A 23170-nucleotide genomic window follows, 5' to 3' on the forward strand; every position below is an offset into this window, starting at 1 on the left:
TCAGCTGACCATGATATATGTTCCCTTAAATTTCAAGGTATAGAAATGGTACATCCTTTTAAAAGGGGTGGTTATAGGGACAGATTTCTGTTACAGAGGGAAGCATATTGGATCCACACATTACAAACTGAGAGCCCAAAGGGTTTGAACGAAGAACTACTGTTGGGTTGCTTCGTATAATTTATCGGGGTCCCTATATTAGGATTCCATATTTAGATTGTGTAGATGTATTTATTCTTGTCATTTATCCTTGACATTGTGTCTACGATATTTTACTGTGCTCTCTTGAAAGGATTCATGCTAGTTGACAGGGTCATATAGCTTTTAATTAGTTTCCTTTTACATGCTATTTATCTTTATTATATTTTGTATATATATTTTGTCTTGACATTTTTTCCATGATATTTTTTTCTATATACTCTTGAAAGGGTTCAAACTATTTAACAGGGGCATATAGCTCTTAATTAAAAATTGGCATGCTATTTGTCCTTGCTATAATTGGATTCTTCATATGTATTTTGTGGATTACTATTTTTCCTCTATCGAGGCTCATATACAATGTGAATGTATACAGTATGAAGGTTATTTCTTCATAATGTTTTTGATGCTCTCTTGAAAAACTCAAACTATTTGGGCTAACAGGGTCATATAGCTCTTAATTTATTTCTTTTAACAGGCTATGTGTCCCCATTATAGACATATCCTGTTTCAGAGTTGTTTCAGAGTTTTTTCTATTAACGGAGTAGTTTGAGCCCTCTATTTACATAGAGAATTCATTAGTCAGTAATTTTTTCATTTATGTGCATCTTCATTTATTAATCAGGTTTGTATAGCTCTTTGTATATAGTCTCTTGCGTTTCCGGTCTTAGGCATTCAGTTTTATATATTCATTACTTTTCAGCTTGTGACACCAGTCATTGTTTTTTCTGATTATTGTGGTCACACCTCCTTCATTAGGAGAGGCCGTATCTGGGCGGTTCATTCACAGATGGATCCTATTATGCAATTAGGTATTCTCTTTTCTGGTTGGTGTTTGAACCTCACCTGTCTATATAAATTGTCATTTCTGCTGTTTTGATTACGCTGATGATGGCTTCTAGCTGAAACGAGTTTGTTTTTGCCCATAATAAATAAGAAGACTATTGTTCTGTGAGTGCCGGTGTTCTGTTTGTTTTGATCCTTGCCACAACCGTGCACCCGATATAGTATTCAAGATTTGGAGCTGTGCACACTGCCACTTTTCACAGTGATATGATGGCATCAAAGGAATGGGTCCAGAAGGCGTCTGAGGTGCTGCAGAACCAGCCTTTCAAAGGTCGTCATTAATAATAATAATCTGTAGAGAAATTATCATTTCATTAGACCCTCTCTAGGAAGGTCAGAGTGCAGGGTCAGATACAGAATAGCACTCCTTAAGCTGATGAGATTCAATGTATTGCTCAAGGAAACTTCAGCAGGATGGATGTTAGTCGCCACAGGACTTGAACATTGCATTGTCGTGCCTACTGTATTATTCTTATAGTTGCTGGTCTTGATGCTGATCAAATAGACTGAGCAGGTGGATCCAGGTGACAGCTGTGATCCCTTATTGATTTCGACGGCTGAATCTACTTCAGTCATGGATGGGAGATGAAGAAGGGAAGGGCTTTTAGTACTCTTGAAAATCAAGACATCAGTTGCAACTCAACAATAGAAAGGCAATATTTCCTAATATTTTGTACACTGAGTGAATGTAGTAAATCTTACTACAACACAATGAATTCAGAAATGGACAACGCAGACATGAGATTTGAAGCGCAGTCCAGAGGAGTCCCAGACTGAGGTTAGATGTCTTTCAGTTTACAGCCCTTTGCAGACATGGTATAGTAGCCTCTGTCCAGCCAAGTGGTGTGAGTAATAGCAAAATGCCACAAGTGGATTATGTAAATATATAGGCTACTAAACTTAAAAGTAGCTCCCTGCATGGCTTCAGTTGCTAATTTCAGCTGAAAGATGGGTGGTGTCCTATGAGAGTTATTGTTTTGTTAATTGCTTCTATTGGTAAGATTGGCAAGATTTAGGCAACTAGGCATCCTGCTAACTACAACAAGTGGAAAAGAGTGATGTATTTTACTCAAATAGAATCTGTTGCTTTGCTTACATTTTACTCAAGTCCCCTTGTCTATAAAAAAAAATTCTCCAGAAAGTAGATTAAGAGTAGTCTCACACACGGGTCTTAAAAAGACCCGTGTGTTAGTAGGCTAGATTGTAGGCTAAAGTCCCATCCAAAATCATTTGTACTCCAAAATTGCTCCAGAAATTAATTACCCGTTATAAAACGGATAGTTCCGGTCCTTGATTATGATTGGCTGAGCCGCGTTCGAAGCCGTTTTAAAATACTCTATAAACACGCACCTGTGACCGCATCACATCAGTATTACTGCGCCAAACAAATTGTCTGTGTGTGTTGCTTGGCAACCATTCTGCTAAATGTCGCTGAAGAACTACATTGCTTGGCGGAAGAATGATTATTTATTAATAAATGATTGCATTTTTTGTTGCTGTGTGTTTATTTTATGAAACCTTGCCAGGTATATGTAGTAACCGTTTTATAAAAGCAATAAGCCCCGCGAGGCCGTGGTTTACAGTGATTTTAGAACAGCTACGGGGTGTTGTTAGGCACGTCGCGGAGCGGAGCCCCAAGCCCCTCTTGGGGCTTATTGCTTTATTTTACTTTTTTTTTAAACACCTAAAAGAGCTCAACTATAAGTCCATTGGAAGTCGGAAGTCGATAGAGTTGGAATTCCAGAATTAGTACAATGGAATGCTGAATATACTATTTAAATGATTGCAAGTTAAATTGAATGCCGGTTGCACGCCGCTGTTCCTGTCGATGCGGAAGTGACAGAGCTGAGCAGGTGTAGAAGGCTTGGCGCACACCTGCACGGATTTCTACTTAATCAAATGCTCGATGCCGTGCTCAAACCAAGCCACGTTTTGTCTTGTGCAGTATCAAACTAATGATGGCTGAATCGCGGAGAGTCCAGTTGACTACTTTGTCCTGCGATGTACCCATATCCACTGATCCCGACAAGCCAGCTTTACCCCAGAAGTCACCCCCGCGTGCTTTGCAGGGAAAGGGAAACCATTCAGACCGAGCCGATGAAACCGAGTCGACAGTAAGATGCATCCTCACCTTATTTGAATCAGATGAAAGCGCCTTTCCAGAGTTCAGCTACGTTCAACTCGTGGACAACAAGGTGGGCTTTTATCCTAACTTCAACTGGGAAACTTGGGGAGTCATGATGCTCACTTAAGCTTTGGACAGGCAGAAAGTGGTACAGTCTTGCTTCCTTTAGTTGAGAACAATTTCCAAAATTGACTTTATAGGCCATTTTATCATTTAGAAATCTGGACAAAGTCATTCGTGGTTGTATTTCCTCACGTCTACACAGTGATTTTTTTATTCTTGCATCAACCAAGTGTCCTTCACGTCTCCAGCTTGTTCAAAAGGCTGCAGATGGGATTTTAACTGGTAGGGCTACTAACAGACAAAATCATCACTCCAACCTACACATGTTCACTGGTCAAGTTTCAGAATGGATTTGAGAATCGCGTTTAAAGTGAAGACTGGCCCCAAGCTGTATCACAGACCCTTAACCTCCTATGAGCCAATGTTCAGCCTCAAGGCTTTTGTTCCCAAGTCCAGGCTTTAGACTAAGGTGACTGGACTTTTGCCTTAAGGGCTCCTAGGCTTTGGAAAGATCTGCTGAAGGAGCTTAGACTAGCAGAATCGGCATCAGCTCTTGAATCACTTGAAGCTGCTATAGACTTGTTTTGATGTGGTGTCTTTTACCCTACTATATTTAGGCTACTATTATGTTGTTTCTGCTCTCTATTTTGCTGTCTTGTTTTTACTTGCTTTAAATAACTTTATGGGTATGTTTTGCTTTCCTGTGACTGTTAGCACTTTGTAAACTCTTTTAAAAATGTGCGATACCATAACTGTGACCTTGGTTTAGGACTTATTACTTAACATGGAAAATCCTTTGGCTCAGTGGTTAGTATTGTCACCTCACAGCAAGAAGGTCCTGGTTTTGATTCCCAGCTCTGGCTCTTTCTGTGTGGAGTTTGCATGTTCTCCCTGTGTCTGCATGTGTTTCTTCCCACATTATAAAGACAGTCAGCTGGATTGGAGACTGTGAGAATGTGAGTATGTCTGTATCTGTGTTAGCCCTGTGATGGACTGGTGACCTGTCCAGGGTTTTCCCCTGTCTTCCACCCAATGCATGCTGGGATAGACTCCAGCCCCCCATAAACCTTAATAGGAACAAGAGAGTAAAGACAATGAATGAATGGAAACAATTAACCTAAATGGCCTTTTCGCTGGAATCTGCAAGAAGGCCTTATGGTCAAATTGAGCTAATCCTGACAAGGACACAGGGTTGTTTTTTATTTTGGAAGAAAGTCTGTATCATAACTTTGAGACTTTATAATTTTTAGAGCAGCCATATATTGGTTAAAGATGGGAGCCCACCAAGCACATTTGAAGAGAAAGAAAATGGAGACAAAGATGAAGTGGCTGCCATTGCGAAGAAATTGGAGGAAAAATACGTAAGTATCTTACTGCAACAGTTCTCAGACCTTTTAATAAACACCACAAAATGGTATCACATTTTGCAGGTACCCCCTGTGTCTTGTGTGATCTCAGTGCCTCTCATTGCAGGGTGGCAAAACTAAGAGAATGAAGGACCGCGTACAGGACTTGGTTGATATTGGATATGGCTATGATGACGAGGATTCTTTCATTGACAACTCTGAAGCAGTGAGTTCAGTAATGAGTTACACATTTGGATTTTCCATGTAGCGTATTCGGGACGGAGAAAACGCTCATGAATTTGCATTTATTTCTGTATATTTCTTAAATCAGCATCCATTAAATAATCCTACTGTAATACAAAAAAGTAAGACAAGATTTTGTTATACCCCAGGCCTTAGTTTCTATTGATGGTTAAGGGAAACATTTTTTATTTATTTCTACTCATGACTGATCACACAACTCTTCTGCTCAAGTGTGTTTGTTAGCAGTAGTGCAATTCACTGTGATGAGCATGTGTCAAAATGCAATGCAAAATACAAACTCTTCCCAAAGGGGTGCAAAGATGACTAAATTAAGACTTGACCGGGTGACAAGTTCAGTTGCTGCTCAGACATGTGCCCTCACTTTGCATCCATGTTTCCCTCAAATTTGCCTCCTGATTTTTGATATGCATGAGAGCTGATCAGAGGCCTATGAGTCTGCCCAGATTTATGTAGTGCAGTCATCTTCAATCCATTGATCAAATCTATTCTGTTGTAACTGTAACATAATATTGCTTCCGGCTGGTCTCCTCAGTATGACGAGTTCGTGCCAGCCGCTATCACAACCAAATATGGAGGATTCTACGTTAATTCAGGCCTACTGCAGTTCCGCCAGGCTTCTGAAACTGAGACTGAGGACTTTGCAACAGAGAGGAAAACACTTGAGTCCTCTAAAGTACGTAGTGGATCTTGGAAACATGTGAAGTGTCCTAAAATGTTTCTTCAAAATGGAAATGTGTATAGATTTTTATTTAAGAACAGAATTCTCCTTGTCTCGTAAGTGAATCTTGGCCACCTGAATACTGAAGCTGTTCTTGGCACCACTCTGTCCCATCCCCCAAAGATGTAAAGCATTCAATATGGTTTGACTTGTGGAACACAAAAGACATAAGACATAACAACCAAATACATTTTTAGAAACGCAAACTGAACGGAGGAAAGGATAAGCCAAAGAAGAAGCAGTGCAAAGAAGTTGGAGAGATGAAGCCCACAGTGGATTCAAAGACTGGGTGAGACTGACCATAGCCATGTTGCCTCTTGATTACAAGGAGTCTGACACTTTTCTGTGAATATTGGTGCTAGGAGTACATTGGGCCTCATTCACGAAACATGCATACGATCAGATTTGATCTTAAAGTGTACTTACGAACGTTTCCAAGAACATTTCGGCATTCATCATTTTTTTTCTTACCTGAATTTGTTCTTTGGTACGATCAAAATCTACATGTGTTTGGAAACATGCGTGGGGCATTACGCATGAAGTGGTTTCTGCTTAAAATGCCTTATTCTTTAAGGGAAATCTATTAAAGCAGTCCCAGACCTCATATCAACAACAAAATGTGTTTCAGGCCATTTGTAAGCCTGGTGATAATAACCATATTAACAAAGCTAGGCCGATATGAACAAATTCATAGGCAATTCTATTCAATTTGAAACATGAGTGATTAAAGTGATTAATTAGTATTGTGTATACCGTATATATTATCATATTATATTATTTATTGATCAATAAAGTTCTATTTTATCTTACCACAGGAGCAATAGATGTGTGCATCAAAGCACCGTCTCCAAATGCTTTCCCTATTTAAATCGCAAACAATAACACACCATAAACATTAAATTAATTTGTGACGCCAACCTAAACCTCATACATGTGGTTTCCAGCTGTCCAGGAGGGATCCACGACTCGTTGGTGCTGCAGAACAGTAGGGTGTCGTGCGTCTTGACCAGGTGCTGCTGGAGATGCATGGCGCATATTGGACTGAATGGAAGTTAAATTAACCAGAGTCTCAAGACTAACTAGTTTGTCTCTAGGTGATAGAGGTTATGCCTTGACCACATTGCTAATGACACACCTGATAAACCTTCAGACCCCTCAGCAGCGATCATATAATTATCATACGTGCACTCGCTCCGCCACAGAGCGAGCGCAGCATACTGAGCTGGAAGGCTGTGATGAGTTTGGACACCGCAGGAAGAAAGCTCCTGTCAATAGCTACAGTCAAAACCAGCAATATTTTTATAAAGCCTAAAGTCTGAGCTTACCATCAGATGGAGATGCTGCTTGAATTAAACCAGTGTCCAACTCCGCTGATGACTGGACACCTGACAGCACAGTCTCCATATTATTTCCCCAAACATTTTGGCAGCGCCCTGCCCTCCGCCTGAAGCTAATAAACTGCATCTATTTGGAGTTAGACTATCGCCCTCGCTTTTTAGATTCTAACTGTAAGTCAAACCGTTTCTTTTTAATTTAATTCAAGGTGTGTGTTTCTGATGTTGCAGCATTGACAGCATCAGTAATTTCTTGCCATGTTTTCTTTCTCAGTTGCTGTCACTCCACCGCTTACACTTTTTAAAAAGTATATATATTTTTTTCTCTCACTCCCGAATACAACACTTCTATTTCAGAGTTTGAATTTTTCTTCTTGGGTCTGTTTGCCATTCTCCACCACTCCAGTAATGCTTTCCATTTGCGCACGACCCTTCAGACAGCAGACCTTTTATGGAGTTGCCAGGGCGTCTACCTATGCTAATCAGCATCAACAGGCACGCGCATCCAATTAAGGAACCAATGGCATTCATCATCAGATACACCTGGAATACGCAAAAATCAAGACTCTGCGCATGCTTCATGAATCCCACGTTGGTTTTGCGTAGGCATGTTTCTTAAGAACAAAAGTAAGAACAATTTAAGAAAAGTTTCGTGAATGAGGCCCATTGTCTTTGGTGTGACAAATGTAACACTTTAATAGACTAATGTAGGAGGTTGCAGTAACAATACTTTCTACTTAATACTTTCTAAATGATCCATGCAACATGTGATATGATTCAATTCTCAGAGTAATTCACTCATTGCCATTGCCTTTGTATTTCACAGCACTTTGTCTGAAATTGGAGTGGACGAACAGGTGAAGAAGAAAAAGAAGAAAAAGTCTGCTGGCACCTTGAGTGTCACAAACATGCTGAAAAAGTTTCAAAGAGAGAAAGAGAGGGAAAGACAGAAGAGAGAGAAAGAGAAGCAGAAGGTGGTACCTATCTTTGGTAATCCTACAATGCCTCTGTGCCCGGCAGATGCGGGTGGTGGTGGGGGCTCAGGATTGGCTGATCCTCTGCTCAGTTTAATTGGATCAACCAATGACCATGCACTTATCCAAGCAGCTAGCACAGTGGATTTTGATATTGATTTGGACTCTTTATTAGATGTCACTGAAGAGATTTCCCAGCCGAAATCGGTGCTTCAGCCTCCCGCAGAGACGCAGTTTATCCTACCTTCCCTAGCCAAAACGGATGTCCAGACCCAGGCCACTATTTTCTCTCAGGCCCAATTCCAACCTCCCAAATCCAAAACAAAGATAAGTGCCCAGCCTAAGCCTCATCCAGAGCAAACCCAGCTCCTTTCAGAAGCCAAGACTACTTCTCTACACCAGTGTGTGCCCTTGCCAGAGGGGCTTCCTCCAGTACTGGAAAAGAGAGTTGAAGAGCTTATGGCGGTAAGCTTGTACTTCATTAGTGGTAGTTATGTCATGCCAATGTTGATGTGTGTATGCTGAAGTGAACATCTCTTTGTGTGCATGTTGACAGATGGCATGCCTGTAAAACTGCACCATTTTCAGATAAATAGACAGTTGGAGGATGGGTGCACAGATTAACTTCTTTGATTGCTTCATGCACCTTTCAGGCTGCCAAGACCTCAGAAGGGGAGTCAAAACTCAAGTTCTTCACTCCAGAAATCAACTCAATTCTACTGGAGTGAGTTGCTGACCAACATATATGGAGCAAATGCTCTCGCTCTCTCTAGATTGTCGTCTTAGCTGTCTGTATGTATATGTTGAGTAGGGTTAGTATTTGAATGCATAGTTCTGCTTGCTGACTGTGTCTTGACCCAGTATTGAGCTGCAGTGTCGGGAGCAAGGTGGCCAGTTGCGCTCCAAGGTGTACACACACCTGTCCTCTTTCCTGCCCTGCAGCAGAGACACACTCCTTAAACGTGTAAAGAAACTATTGCATGCACATAAGGTGAGTGCACTTGTATTTGATTGATGTTGTATTTGATTGATTTGATGTGACTGATGACTGTGTCATTTTTGTATCTAATTTACACTGATCAGGAGGACCCCCTGCAGAAACTTAAGGAGGCCATTGGCAGAGCAATGCCAGAGCAGATTGCATGTTTCCATGACAACTGCCAGGCACGTGCACAAGTCAAATCTTCAAAGTACGTTCATCAACTAACATTATTTTTCATTATTCTTTGTTGGGGAGAGATGAGATGAGCCAACAGAGATCTGATGCAAGTATGGCATGGACAATCAGGACTTTGAAGTCTGTTGGACTTCAAGACACTGTCCCACAATAGTGACATATGATTGGCTCCAAAGCAAGAATGTGACTCCCATTTCATGTTACAAACCACCTTGTTTGCCAATTTCTGTTCTTCATACACAATCTGTCTAACCCAAAACATATAGGAAAACTTCCTAATCATTATCACTTATCCTAGGCATCAATATAATTTCAAATTATGTACAAACCAGACAAATAATGCTCGTATACCTTGTTGTACCGGCAACAGTTGAATACATTTATGTATTTTCTATATTTCACTGCAATAAGGATATCCCTCCTTGTAGGCTTACTATATGATCAAGAATATTGCATGTACTTTGACATCTTTCATATGGGATTTGGAAACATAACTCTTTTTCTTCCCATCTTAAACTCTGCTTACTTCCATGTTAGGGCAGCAGAGGAGGGGAAAGAGGGCAAACTGAAGGGGAATGTTGGCTCAGAGGACAATGTGGAGGAGAGAGGTGGGAAGAGGGGCCCTCAGAAGTTGTTCAGATGGAACGAGGAGATCAGGTGGGATATAAAGATCAGAGTATTTAAAGTGATCAACATACTACTTGTAATTGCCGAGAACAATTTGCATTGTTCACTCCTCTCAGATATCTTTGAAAGAGACAAGGTTTGTAGATATGTGAAAATGGGGACAGAGGGGGAATTTGAACTAGAAATGTCTCAAAAGATTAAGTTGCCTGCTTAGCACGTGTAATGAGTTTCTTTCGTTGCAACTCTGAGCTTATATTTTTATATACTTTATAAATATGATCTCATTATTTTCTCTCACACATGCAGGGAGTATTTATGCCATGTGGTAAAGGCAAAGATGGGCCGATATGAAATGGAAAGGAAGGGGAGCCAAGAGATGGAAGAGTACCTCAAGACCTTCCTGGACAGTGAGGTCAAACAGCTTTGGCCAAAAGGGTGGATGCAGCCTAGGTACTTACTCAGTCATATCATATTTAAACTAAAACACCTGTGTGACATGCTATCAAACATAATTTATTATCAAAATATACACTATACACTATACCTTTCTTACCATTCACATAATGTAATGCTTTGTTTTCTTAGGGTGCTGCTAAGGGAGAGCAGGAAAATTTTAGGCCCCCTCACTTCATTACCGTGAGTACAATAATGGTAGTGGTGACCAGTGCATAGCAGGGCACATTTCTTTGGTTCAGAAGTTACTATTGAATACTACTATTAATCTACTACTATCAATCTCAGGATCCGCCTAAAAGCAACAAATGTTATGAGTCTTATTCATTGTCATTATTACTTTCACTTGTTGTTGTTTTGACTTGTTATCAAAGTCTCATTTGAACTCTTTCTCCTAAATATATGCTCAGAGTAAAGAAGGCCAAGTCTGAGAAAAAGCAATCCTTTATCAGTGGCACTGCCACTCCGGCAAGTGGTTCCAGTGATTCAGCTGATTCCAATGCTCTCCAGGGGACAACAACACTGACAGGACTCTCCCTAGAAATGGACTGTGCCCTTGATGAAGGCCTCATCCCCAGTTCTCTTGCTGTGAAGAAGGACATTGATGCCTTGAAAATGGTGCAGGATAAACGTGGAGAAGGGGTGGGAGTGGATGTCGGCTCCCCCACACTTGCGGAGACGGGCAAGCAGCCTCTGTGCAGCACCGCCTCTGCGCCTGCCGTTCCCACTCATTCCCTTCTGGATCTGCTCGCTGAACAAGCACTGGCAAGAGAGCAACTTGTCTCGGACTCCATTTCCCAGGAACTCCTAGCAGCGGCCGTTGCCTCTGCAAAATGCAAACATTCAGTCCAGCACTGGAGCCTTGGTGTGGACTTCAAAAGTCCCCCTCTTCCTCCTCCACCTCCCCAGTCCAGCCCAGTGAGTTCCCCAGGGAACAGAGACTGTCATCTTGTTTTGCCTGCTGTGCTGCAGGTCGCACAATTCACTGAGCATGGAGATGCTACCAAAACGTCTGCCATATCTGATGTCGACATTACCGTACCATGACAACTCCACCATGGGTTTGCACACAGTAGGTTTGTGTGTGCTCATACATGTGTATTGTATTTTTGGATGTTCTTGTGTTAAAACCTTGGGTGACCGTACTTGCTCTTTCAGTCTGACTGGCATAATGTCGACATAAAATTAAAATGGAATTTTGTGTGTGTATAAATACAATTCTCATTTCAATGGACATTTTGTCTGACAGTAAAAGAGTGAAGAGTCACCTGAGGTTTAAACAAAAGAGCATATACACTATATTATACTAGGGCTGAACAATTAATCAAAATTTTATCGAAATCGCAATATGGCCTACTGCAATTTTAAAATCGCAGGAGGCGCAATATTTGTTAAAGGAGAAATGTGTGTCAAAATACCATTTTAAATTAAATATTGTCGTGCTGCAGAGATGTCCTGGCCTACACATCATATTCTACAGACTTAAGAAAACATCTTTGTTTGGTACAGATCCCCGCAAAAATCACACCATAATTATTTTAATACGTTTTTCAATGAAAATGAGAATAATGATGTAAAAATTATCATTCCCTCTAATATCGCAATCATATTTGCGATATGATTTGTGATATTAGAGGGAATGATAATTTTTACATACATTACATTTTGCAATATCAGTCAAAATAATCGCAATTAGATATTTTTTCAAAAACGTTCAGCCCTATATTATACACAGTATTTTTCTATTAAAGAATTGTGCCCTCCATCATAATCTTTGAATTTGGTGCACTGCTTTGATGGAGTAATCTGGAACAAAAGATAAACTAATAGTAAATGGGCTGGTGAACCTTGAATGATGATGTCAATGGTACACTAAAATCTGTATTTAAAGATGAGCAGTTTTATATTCAAAAAATCTTTTCTTTCTAGATGGGAGCAGTATTCTTGGAGAAGGACTGGACACGAGCAGGAACCTACATTATAAGAGATTCTGATATATAAACTCACAAACTGGCACTGTAGTTACATTAGTGCAACACTGCTGAGCACACAATCAACTGTGGTAACTGATTTAACCAACAGAGATCATTTGTTTGACTGGGTCAGTTTTGTTTTTGTTTTGTTTTGTTTTGTTTTGTTTTGTTTGTCCTTCTAAGACCATCAGCTGGGGTTCTTAGTTTGATGTGTTGTAATGCTCTCCCTGTCTTACTGACTGAAAACTTGCCTTATCTTTAGTCAAGTTTGGTTGCACAGGATGACTTGTCAACTGAGAAGGGGAAGAAAAGAAAGTGGCTCATTATTGGAAGCCTGGACTGGTGGTTTTGACCCATGCAATGAAAATAGGAGTGCTGCTTTTGCCGTCTCGTTTGGGCGAGGAATTTCAGACCTGAACTGCACATATATTGTACCCCCTGATCTGGGTCTGATAAGACCATTTGAGAAACATGCTGTCTACAGAAATAATCATTTTAATAATTTCCTTCAACACTGTGTGTCATTGTTTTGTGTTAAAAGGGCTCTATTTGAAATGGTAAGTGATTTACTTTGAATTGAGAAATAATAAAGGGATATTACAAGGTGTAAAGTCATACAGACGCCTGTTTTGTGATTGCACACCTACTATGGTTCCAGAAGTTATGACATTGTAGCCTAAATGTCTAACTTAATTTTTGACTATAATGTATAACCGCAATAAAGCAGTGAAGTTGCATGGTTTCACTGGTTCCAGAGTAAATTTGGCCCTTCAGTTGTAGTTTTGATTGAGTATATCACCAGAGGCTGGATTCTATAGTTTTGTTTTTCCACATTGATCAGTTGAAGTTAAGTGGTATAATTGCATTTTGAAAATCTCAGAATCGTAAGAATTGTGATTTAGTCTTAACCTTTTAAATTACCATTTATAAAAACTATTCACTGATTATTTGCCATGAAATGCAACCCATACCACCGCAGAGCCACCAGATCACTATAGCAGGACTGTTTTGATGACGTTCTTTTTGACTATACTTTGTAACGATGTAGGAAGAGTTTAAACTAAGGCAGCAAACCTAAAGCAAGCGCTTACTGCATGGGGATGCTTGTGATGGTTCAGAGTTTTAATGCACACTAGAGGACGCACAGAGTATATACAGTAGGACATGAAACATACCCCTCCACTGTGTGAGAAGACATCTAGTGATTTGGCTTTAAAATACATGCACCAAATGTGGGAAGTGGGACATTCTATAAAAAGACTTGAACCCAGGAAAGACACTGTAACATTGTTTAATGTATGCCAATGAAGTCAGTTCATAAAAATCATTTTTTCTAGACCAGAGCATGGACTGGTTCCCTGCCTGGAGCAGCTTTGAACAAAGGTGTGCTTTCATATTTAAAGTATTGATGCAATTTCCCCGGAGACTGAGTTTAAGAACATAAACAATGTACCTGGGCAGAAGCTGTCAAAGGGGAACATTTTGTATAAATTATGTGGTTATTATAGCATAACGCCATTATTTTGTTATCTGGAGTGTTGTTGACATTTAGATGCTATGCACAAAAAGACTAATGCACAAAACACTAATGAAAGTAATGGTATCAAACAGTGAAGCGGTCAACTGTATGTACATAGTCCACTTGGATGTAAGATGGGTGACAGAGAAAAAGCAATGAATCTTTGCAGGGAGTAACAATGACAAACATTTCTCACATCAGGAGGACCTTATCCAAACAGCATGGACAGTCTAGTTACAGGTTACATGGGGAGATTTCAGGCAGTTTACAGCCAGTTAATCAACTGAATGAGTAGGACAGCCACCAGGAAATGCCTGCTATCAGTATTTGAAGTTCCTAGAGAGAGGGAAAGAAAGAGTAACTGTGTTAATTCAGTCAACACGGGACGTTTCACCCTTACCTCAGTTACATTTGTCATAAAAATTTTGATCATGCAAGGCTGCCTCATGATAACAGAACAGAGCAAACTCTTTATCCAAATCTCTTAGGAATGGAGGTTGTTCAGAAGAATCAAATGTAAAATGAAAAAAAAGTGAAATATTTAGAAATTCATAACTGAACCAATCAATATATGCAACATTGTGTGTTTACAGTGTAATTTGCAGGCTGCATGCTTCTGGTGTCTTTTTCACATCACACCATTTATTAATCGTTACTACTGTTTGGTAGATAGATCAGTACAGAAATCTGTGCTTTGGATTGATGAGGTTCCATTGCACAGCCAAATACGAGGATAGCAAACTGTGGATACAAGCCAAAATGATGATATAGCATTGAATTTTTGTGTTTAGAATTCACCATGGAAATGTCAGATATGGCCAAGCACTAACAACACACGTTACACACTTGTGCAGATGACACACACACATAAATTCACACAGACACATACCACTGGCAGTGAGGATCTCCACCTCCAGTGCAAGGTTTTTCCGTCCAAGAGCTCCTGTTGCCCAGACTGTGTACTTCCCAGCATGCCTTCTGCTTGAGTGATTGGGTGGGGCCACCACCTGCCCATCTCTGAGCCAGGTGACTAATGGGCGAGGGTTTCCTCTGACCTCACAGGTTAGTGCCTCTCCCTCTCTAACCTGCACTTTTGTAGGACAAAGGAATTGTGGACCATCTAAAAAAGAGGAGAAACCAGAAGGAAGAGGGAGAGGGATATTGAAAATAGAAAAGAGAGACTGTATAGATGGAGAAACCTCAAGAGGGAGGTAGAGGGAAGAAGGAAAGAGATGGAGAATGGAAAGGGATATTCCATTAATAAAATGTGTCCATTGCATGAAGTCTGCAATAATAAATGCGAGAACATGTTACTATTGAACTCACAATGGACACTAGCTGTGAGGTTTTGCGACATCACCACAGGAGGGAGCTGCGGTCCTTCAGGTCCCAGGTCCAGCTTGGCTTCACACCAGTACTGGACTCCATCATCTTCTCTACTGGGGTTGATGTTCAGAGTGAAGATCTCGGTCACCGGTGTCTTCTCTGTGTTATTCTTGGACTGTGGAGGGCCGAGCGCCGCCTGTCCTCTGTAGAAAGTCACAGCGAGGCTCTCAACAGGAGCGACGTCCTGGACGATACACTGCAGAGTGTACTGATGACCCTCAAGCACTGGCCCAGAGTGATTTACATAGCTGATGGACACACTGTCTGGAGGCTCTGGGGAGACAGGCAGGCAGATAGAAAGACACACACAGACACATAGGATGATCAACAAATGCTTGACACATTTTTCTGATATACTTGAAAATATGTCAGCAAAACAAAAGTATCAACTCACTGTAGACCGTTAAATCTAGCCAAGTGTAGCAATGTCCTCCAAGATCAGAGCCTGCATAGCACATGGGCGTCATGCTCCACTCAGTCACATTATCCACTCTCCAGACCAGAAACCTAGTCATACTGAGAGGAGGGGTTCCCTAGAGTGTTTAAAGGTCACAGATCAGGAAAAGCTATTAAAGTTTTGTAAAATTGATTGATACAAATATTTAGAGTATTGCTATTTGGGTGGTATATATGTATCAAGATCAAGATAAGTGTCTTTGCCTTACATTTGTAATCTTAATGAAGGCATGTCTGATTGTTTTGAGAAGTAAGCTATTCATTTTGAAGAAAAGTGTATATTTTGGTATAAAAAAAATAGCCAATGCAGTCAATGTCTATTTACCACAAAAAAGCAGTAGTACATGTAGGCAAACCTAAGTCTTTTAGTGTCCGTATCACAAACTAGAGAATGAGCATATAAGCCTCTGCAGTTTGATGAATAATCACACTGAGCATTAGACGTCATTTCAATGTTGCGTCTCTGCTTTAGCTCTCATAGCCAGGATCTCTTTTGGCTATGTATAGCCCAGTTTTAGATCAAGCAGTACATAGATTATTATTATTTAAAAAATGCATAAACAACTGTAAATATCAAAAATATGCACCACATAAGTCAATATGTACAAAATAATGCTTTATTTTTGTCATTTACAGAAGACAGTCTTAGGCATAGACGTTTACTAGACTTTCACTTTTAAACCCTATGTAGCCTCGTTGTAGCCTAGACGTCTATAACCATTTAGACGTCTTTTAAATGACTAATCAATGTAAAATTGCTCAGGGCAATGTTTCTGTATGTGTGAGTAAATGCAAATTTCAATAGGGTCCTCGAGTCATAAATTAGTGAGCACTGACTCCCCTACCAGTTGGACTTCCCAGCCCAGGAAAGAAAAATCCATCGTTGGTACAGAGCAGTTGGCTGTCACTGGATCTCCAAACCTGTGACAATCGAGTTTATACACAGATTTATTTCTCACAAAATGTAAACAGGCACCAGCTGCTAAACAAACTTAGATCACTGCCACTGGATATACCAAAGATATGTAAACTAATGTAAAAGGACAATCTCTTATTACTTATTCTTGAATAAATATTGTTGTAGCAGCAGCAAAGTGATCTCTATTTAGATTATTTTTATTGGATGTTCCTTCTGCTTTTCCTAAAATGAAGAGGTCAGTTCCCCTCACTAGTCAGCTCCTCCCAGTAAATTTGACCATACCTGACCACCAGTGTGGAGGGTGAGATTATCAGAGGGCAGCGTTCTTCTTCTGATGAACCTGCAAGGGTGTCGATGAGAGGAGGGGTGGGGGACGGGGCACTGAGAGAAGGGGAAGACAGAGATGAGAGTATGGGTGGGTGGGAGGAAGGAGGAGGAGAAAACTGTGGTCGAAGAGACGTGGGAGAGAGAGTAGACACAGGGGATGAGGTAGCTGAGGTCACATGATATGGTCGGGGAGCGGGAAAGGAAGACAGACATACTCAGTCATTTATACATGTCAGAACAGAAGATACAACATAAGTTCCCCCAAATCATTGTGTACTTTAGGAGTTTATTTCCAGTACTACCTCAAAATAAATGATAACCTCCAGGTAATTATTCTTTTCCTCAAGGGATACATAGCATTTTGTAGCCTATACTTTCACTTTTTACTTTCACTTCTAAAACATAAACACTGACTCCAGAATTGTTGTACAGAGTTATGTGTGGTACCAAGATAGATGCCTTTTGAAAACTTTTTTTTTCAAACAAATTAATTGCATGAGCTCAAGTGATTTAAAGCTGTATGATTTGTTGGTATTGTTTGTAAACATTAGAGCAGGAAGGATCTACAGTTGTTTTTTTCTGTCTTCCTTTCAGGAATATATGCCAGTAAAGCTATAACTGATAAACTATATCAAAAAAATGGATTAGGGATTCAAAAGGATCTTAAAAAATAAAATATTGTCATGAATTTTGTGTCTTTACTTTTAATTGATTGATCGTTGAATACTGACTTTAGAGGTGTTAATGCCACATGCAACTGCAACTAGATTGTGGCGAGAACAAATTATACTTCGGATACAAGATTTGGGGAATTTTGGCCCCAGTGGAAATCAATGGCATTGAATTGTGTCGGCAAAGTGTGTAGCAAATGTGTCACATCCAATCACAGTAATTAATACTCTACCTTATCACATGCTTGTCTATCTTAGTGCTGTATTTCTGGATGATTTTTCCTTCTCCTTGCATAATGCAGGAAAAAGTCAATTGAATTTTGCCATTTAGTGAAATAATATTGCATTTAGCTGATCTGTTGAGAACCATTGTGTCCTAGCACACTGAATACACCCAGTGTGTTCCTCTCAGGAAGGAAGGACACCCTGCCCAAGTCAATGAGTTCGCTCCTCTTTTCTATGACCATTGTTCCATGGAAATCCTGAGGTTGTTCTCCTGGCTATCAGATGATCTCATACAGTAGCTCACTGATGTGTGTGTGTGTGTGTGTGTGTGTGTGTGTGTGTGTGTGTGTGTGTGTGTGTGTGTGTGTGTGTGTGTGTGTAGTCCCCCAGTATACCAGCTATCAAAATATATAATTATGTTGCTCAAATGCCATCCTGTAAAATCTATTCCATAAGAGAACTGCCAGTTTAGGTTTAGGGCAGAATAGATGGCATCGAAAAGACACAGAGGATGAAACAGAACAAATTTACCAGTGATCTAAACACAAAATCAATGATGTATGACAACAATTTTTCTGATTTACCAATACTGTTACTCATCAGTCATGAGACACACGAACATTGTCAGCTCTGTCCTTAGACTCTGGGCTATTTCAAGCTCAAATGTTTGAATTACTGATTACATTTTACTTAAAGTACTGTATTTTACTTTGCAATTACATAATTTACACCAATTCACTATTGAGGATTACCAGTCTGTATTATTTACATTATCCTGATTGTTTCCACAGCATGACATCCAGTAGGTTTGTTTCTAGTTTTGCATCTTAGTGCCCCATCCCATTGACACCCATTGCAGCTGTCATTCACTCACCTGACCCGAGGAGGGGAAAAAGGAGAAGAGTGATTGGCCATCCAAATACACACATCCTTTATCTGGGCTCCTGGATAGAAATATTAACAACTGTCTGATGTCTTCCTCAAAGAACAGTGACTGACTGTCTAATGATGACTGCCTGAGACTTCTGAGAAAAGACTGGGTAACTCAGATCTTTATGTGTGTGTGAGTGTGTGTGTGTGTGTGTGTGTGTGTGTGTGTGTGTGTGTGTAAGTGTGGGCGGGTGTATGTTGCGTATGTTTGTCTGTAGCTGATGATCAGGCGTTCCTTTTGCTTTGGCCTCTGAAACCCAGCATGGGCGTTCTCTATTGGTATATCAAGAGAGGAAGGAAGGGAGGGTCAAGAATAATGCAGTGTAGCACTGTAGCACCGAGGGCAAGGACGTGTGCGTGTGCGCGTGCACGCACACACACACACACACACACACACACACACACATGGGCTACTATAGAACTTTTGAGTATTGTTACAGAACACTGTGTTACCATGGAAAAGGCAGCATTTACATGAACAATCCAGTGACAATTGTATGAAAATAATGTTCTTTTACACAACATTATTATCAAAATTCTGTGGCAGTCATCTTAAAAATCCTCACAGAAATTACCATGATAGACGGTCAAGTGTCCTTTCTATACACACTTTTTTGTACTTTTTTTTTTATTATCTTCCTATTTATAAAGGGATGTTCTACATATTTACAACCAGTGGATGTGCATATATTTACATAACATCTGGTCTGCATGCCATCTCAAGACACTGATCTCAAAATGATCCAGCAGACAAAATTCCCTCCAACTCCGGCACACTGAGATGCTATACACTGCTTTTTGATGTGTGAATGAATGCAGCTTGTCAGGCTCCAGCCAAAAGAATACTGGTCCCAGTGTTGGTCCTTCAGTCAACAAACGTACACATTGTTGTCGTGTTTAGTGACCTTTGGTAACACCTTATATTTTCAGATAGACACCATTCTTTCAAGAGACTTCACTTTAGATTTTGACCTTGTGATCCTTAACCAGGTGGTATCATTTCACTGCCAAAACCAGCACCAGTTCTATTAGTGGAGTGTGTAAGAGACTAAGATACATGGAGAGGGCAGAAAGAGAAATTAAAGTGTAGGGGAGCAACAATGGAACAGTCAAGGTTTGTAACATTTCAAATAGCTTTTAAGTCCTATATTGTTAAGTGCAGCATCTCTCTTCAGTAAGGGAAAGATTATAGCCTACATTCATACTTAATTCAGCCCAGAAGAGACAGCCATGGTATTTTAACCATCGAATAGTCAGAAGGATGCTGTGTTGTCCCGCTTATCCAGGTACCCATTAAATTTGTAGGCTTTTGATGAAAACTGTGTTGTGTGAAACCTTGAAGAACACAGAAGCAGAAACCTCAAATTAAAGTAAGTAACAAATATAGTTTCACAATTCTTTTGCCCCTGGTAAAAAAAAAAAAAAAAAAAAAACCTAGTTCCTTATTGGAGCCGTCTATTTTAAACCTCCCCTAATCTGCTCAGCTCTGTAAGTGTCAGTCAGAAAGACAATTTAAAGGACCAATACGTTTCAATGATACGGGATAAATTAATTAAATGTCAGTTTCATGCTTTTGCTCTCCAGCAAAATGTCCTTTTCATTACGCAAGTGATGCAAATCTGTGGGCTAAACCAGGTCTATCTATCTATCTATCTATCTATCTATCTATCTATCTATCTGTCTATCAACTTGTCTGTCTCTTCTTCTGTGGTGGTGCCTAGACATCATCCTGGATGATCTCAGATGTTGAACATGTGGGCAGTCACATCTGCTGCGGAACTTCCTGTTAGAATAAGAGGAAGTTAGTTTGAAATCGACAGTATTATTGCAAGCGTTTCCGCGAAGACGATCTTACGGGTCGATTACTTAATTATTGGTGTTGAGGTAAGACATTTTGCATAATGATGCTTGGATGACCTTGGGTGTGTTGTGTTATAGCCTACTGGTGAACAACTGGGTCGCGGACTTCGTCTAGATCGGCTACGACGACGATGTATAGCCTATATGCAACCGACAGCGCATATGTTGTGATTATGCTGTATAGGCCTGTACTTCTGAAGTGATTTTCTTATTGATTGGTCTAAGATTATAAGTTTTGTATGTTATTATATCTGTTTCCAACACCTGACAGGTTGAATGGGCTTGTGATGGCTGCCCTCCTGCCTATCCTTATTGTTTACGGTCTGTCAGTCTCTACAGCCATTAGCCTATAGCCCTATCTCACAGTGCTAAACTCAGGCCTACAACGCCAAGTCCACACGACTCCAAGTTAGTTATAAAGTTATTATATTATTATATGGTTCTGTCTGACATTTTTTTTAAAAAGCAAAATTGAGTTATCCCCATATTCATGGTATTTGAATGATACTTTATGCCTGTGTGGTGTTTTTTTTTTCTTTTTCTTTTTTTATAACCTTTTGGGTTTGACACAGTTTTGTCAGCTGGTATATGTCAAACCTTTAATCCTCCATATCTCAGAACTGCACTCCACCCAGATAAAACCTTGTGATCCCAAACTCAGGAAATGTTCTATTATACCTTGATCTGAATATTTTCTATTCTATTTCTATGTAACTACAACCCTCATGTAGTGTAATTGATTTCCACATTTACCTTCAGTAACTGTCTAACATTGACCCATATACCTTTTGTGTTGGAGATTGGAGGGTTTGTCTTTTCTGTGTGTGCACTAACGTTCTACTGTCATGTGTGTTTGTTGCCACACAAAAGTGATTAATCTGGACATTGAAAGCTTATTTCCCCTCCTTTACCTATTCAGTGATCTGAAATGGATGTTCGACTACTGCTCTTGGCCACTCTGGATGATCTAGGTTCTGAAGATTTCAGAAGGTTTACGTGGCAACTCTCCTATTTAAATTTGGACGGATATAAAGCCATTCCTAAGGGCCATACTGAGAATGCACCCCGGCACGACATAGTAGAAAAGATGGTGAATAAATACCGCAAAGAAGGGGCTGTGACCGTCACTATTGAAGTCCTGGAGAAGATGGCCAACTTCGAAGCTGCAGATAACTTAAGGACAGCATTCAAGAAGGGACTTGGAGGTGTGAGGCTGTTAAAAACCGCTTCAACTTCATACAACTGTCATTTATCTCTTCTTACTAATTTCTGCACAAGCTCCATTTACATTGTCTCTGTGTCTCTGTCTTTCATCCTCAGAGGGAAAAGCAGCTGAGCAAAATCTTCCTCCTCCACCTTCCACCTCCTCGCCTGCTTTGCCTCCTCCTGCCAGTGTCACAATCACTGCTCAGAGTGGAAGTGTTGTCATCGCTCCTACAATCAGCGGTGGCAGTACTGTCGGGCCACTTAATATGAATGTCAAATAATCCCAAAGCACAACAAAATGTTTTAATATTCCTTGTAACATATGGGAGGACTGGTAGGGAATACACTTTATACATTTGATATCTTTGAGTCTGATTTTTAAACATCACTGAGCAATAATGCCATTTTGTTAGAAATGTATTTTTTCTCTGTCTTTTTTTTTAATCTGATTTGATGAGCCAAGATATTTTTATATGCTTACTGTGTTCCAGTTTATCACATTATGATCGATCAAATCCAGTCTTTGAGAGCTACATGTTTTCTAGGCCACCATTCATGTCTACCAAAGTGTCTATAGTGCTACCTGGTTTCAGCAGCTTCAACTGGGGCCAGGGATTGATATGACACCATGTCTTAGTTGACAAATCACAGCGGCAGCTAGCAAAACTTACTTTATTTGTAATGCATGCAGGTTAGGTCCTGACTGGCACTGGAAAGCACACCTAGACCACCAGGTTTCCACTGCTGATGTATAAGATAGTTTGCTTTACGGATTAGATTAAGACAGGAGAAAGCAGGGAGAGCATTGAAGTGGCATTCTTGGAAATTGCTCAAAATTTGTTTAATATCTGGTCATGTATTTTGTTGTTTCAGAGGAACCAAAATGAGATATCATTTGTCATTAAAAATGATTCAATTGAAACAAATCAATGATTCTGTTCCATAACTGGGGAAAGTGTGAATGTGAAGCTGAATGTACCTGACTGACATTTTCTGTTTTCCTTGTTGTTTCCTGTTTTTTTTTTTTTTTTTTAACTAAGATTAACTAAAATCCCAGACTAATGTTGAATTTAACTCTGGCCGCTCTTGGTGTTAAATATTCCCGTCATACCTTCATCTCCCACACTGAAGGTATATATCAAAATAACAGCCTCAGAATAGTTAATTATGTCTCCATTCAAGTGTGTTGATTGATATAGGTTTTATGTCTCATTTTGTGAAAAACTTCAAGTTAGTGTGAAATTTCAACAGTGAAGTGAAGCTAAATCATGTTTTGTAGACTCCAATGTAACTGACTCTTATACCATACACATACTTGAAATTCAACACTAATTTCCTCATAACTGAGCTCTACAGAAATTACATCAAATAAAACAATTTCAGTACAGTAGGACTCTTTTCCTGGTATTGCCAGGGTATTGCTTGATTACAAAGTGATAATAGACTAAAAATAGATCTGTACTGATGAAAATACAGAAAACATCACTCATCACATCATCCCTGAACAAGTACTTAATTCATTTATTTCTATATCGTTCCCATAATGTCAGAGTTATAGCCTTAGCTAAGTTTG

At 39.9% G+C, this 23170-nt stretch overlaps 1 protein-coding gene and 1 long non-coding RNA gene across 3 annotated transcripts; one reads left to right on the forward strand and one right to left on the reverse strand.

The window, feature by feature from the left end:
• Positions 1-13379: 13379 nt before the first annotated feature.
• On the reverse strand, positions 13380-18612 carry LOC139933642 (intercellular adhesion molecule 3-like). Of its 2 annotated transcripts, none has more exons than XM_071927788.2 (7): positions 18476-18612; positions 16661-16759; positions 16305-16380; positions 15398-15536; positions 14944-15276; positions 14507-14737; positions 13380-13953 (listed from the first exon to the last, which is right to left on the reverse strand). In XM_071927788.2, the coding sequence occupies exons 1-7, from the start codon at positions 18514-18516 to the stop codon at positions 13883-13885; spliced, it is 990 nt and encodes a 329-aa protein (XP_071783889.1). In that variant the 5' UTR covers positions 18517-18612; the 3' UTR covers positions 13380-13882. The 2 variants fall into 2 exon arrangements, with proteins under 2 accessions (XP_071783889.1, XP_071783888.1); XM_071927787.2 differs by having other exon boundaries at positions 16661-16871.
• A 1745-nt stretch (positions 18613-20357) lies between these two features.
• Positions 20358-21322, forward strand: LOC139933643 (uncharacterized). The gene is made up of 3 exons (XR_011785608.1): positions 20358-20415; positions 20663-20799; positions 21311-21322. It is a non-coding gene; the product is annotated as an uncharacterized LOC139933643 (long non-coding RNA).
• Positions 21323-23170: the final 1848 nt, after the last annotated feature.

This window comes from Centroberyx gerrardi, chromosome 3 (genome assembly GCF_048128805.1).
Source record: "Centroberyx gerrardi isolate f3 chromosome 3, fCenGer3.hap1.cur.20231027, whole genome shotgun sequence".
Lineage (NCBI taxonomy): Eukaryota > Metazoa > Chordata > Actinopteri > Beryciformes > Berycidae > Centroberyx > Centroberyx gerrardi.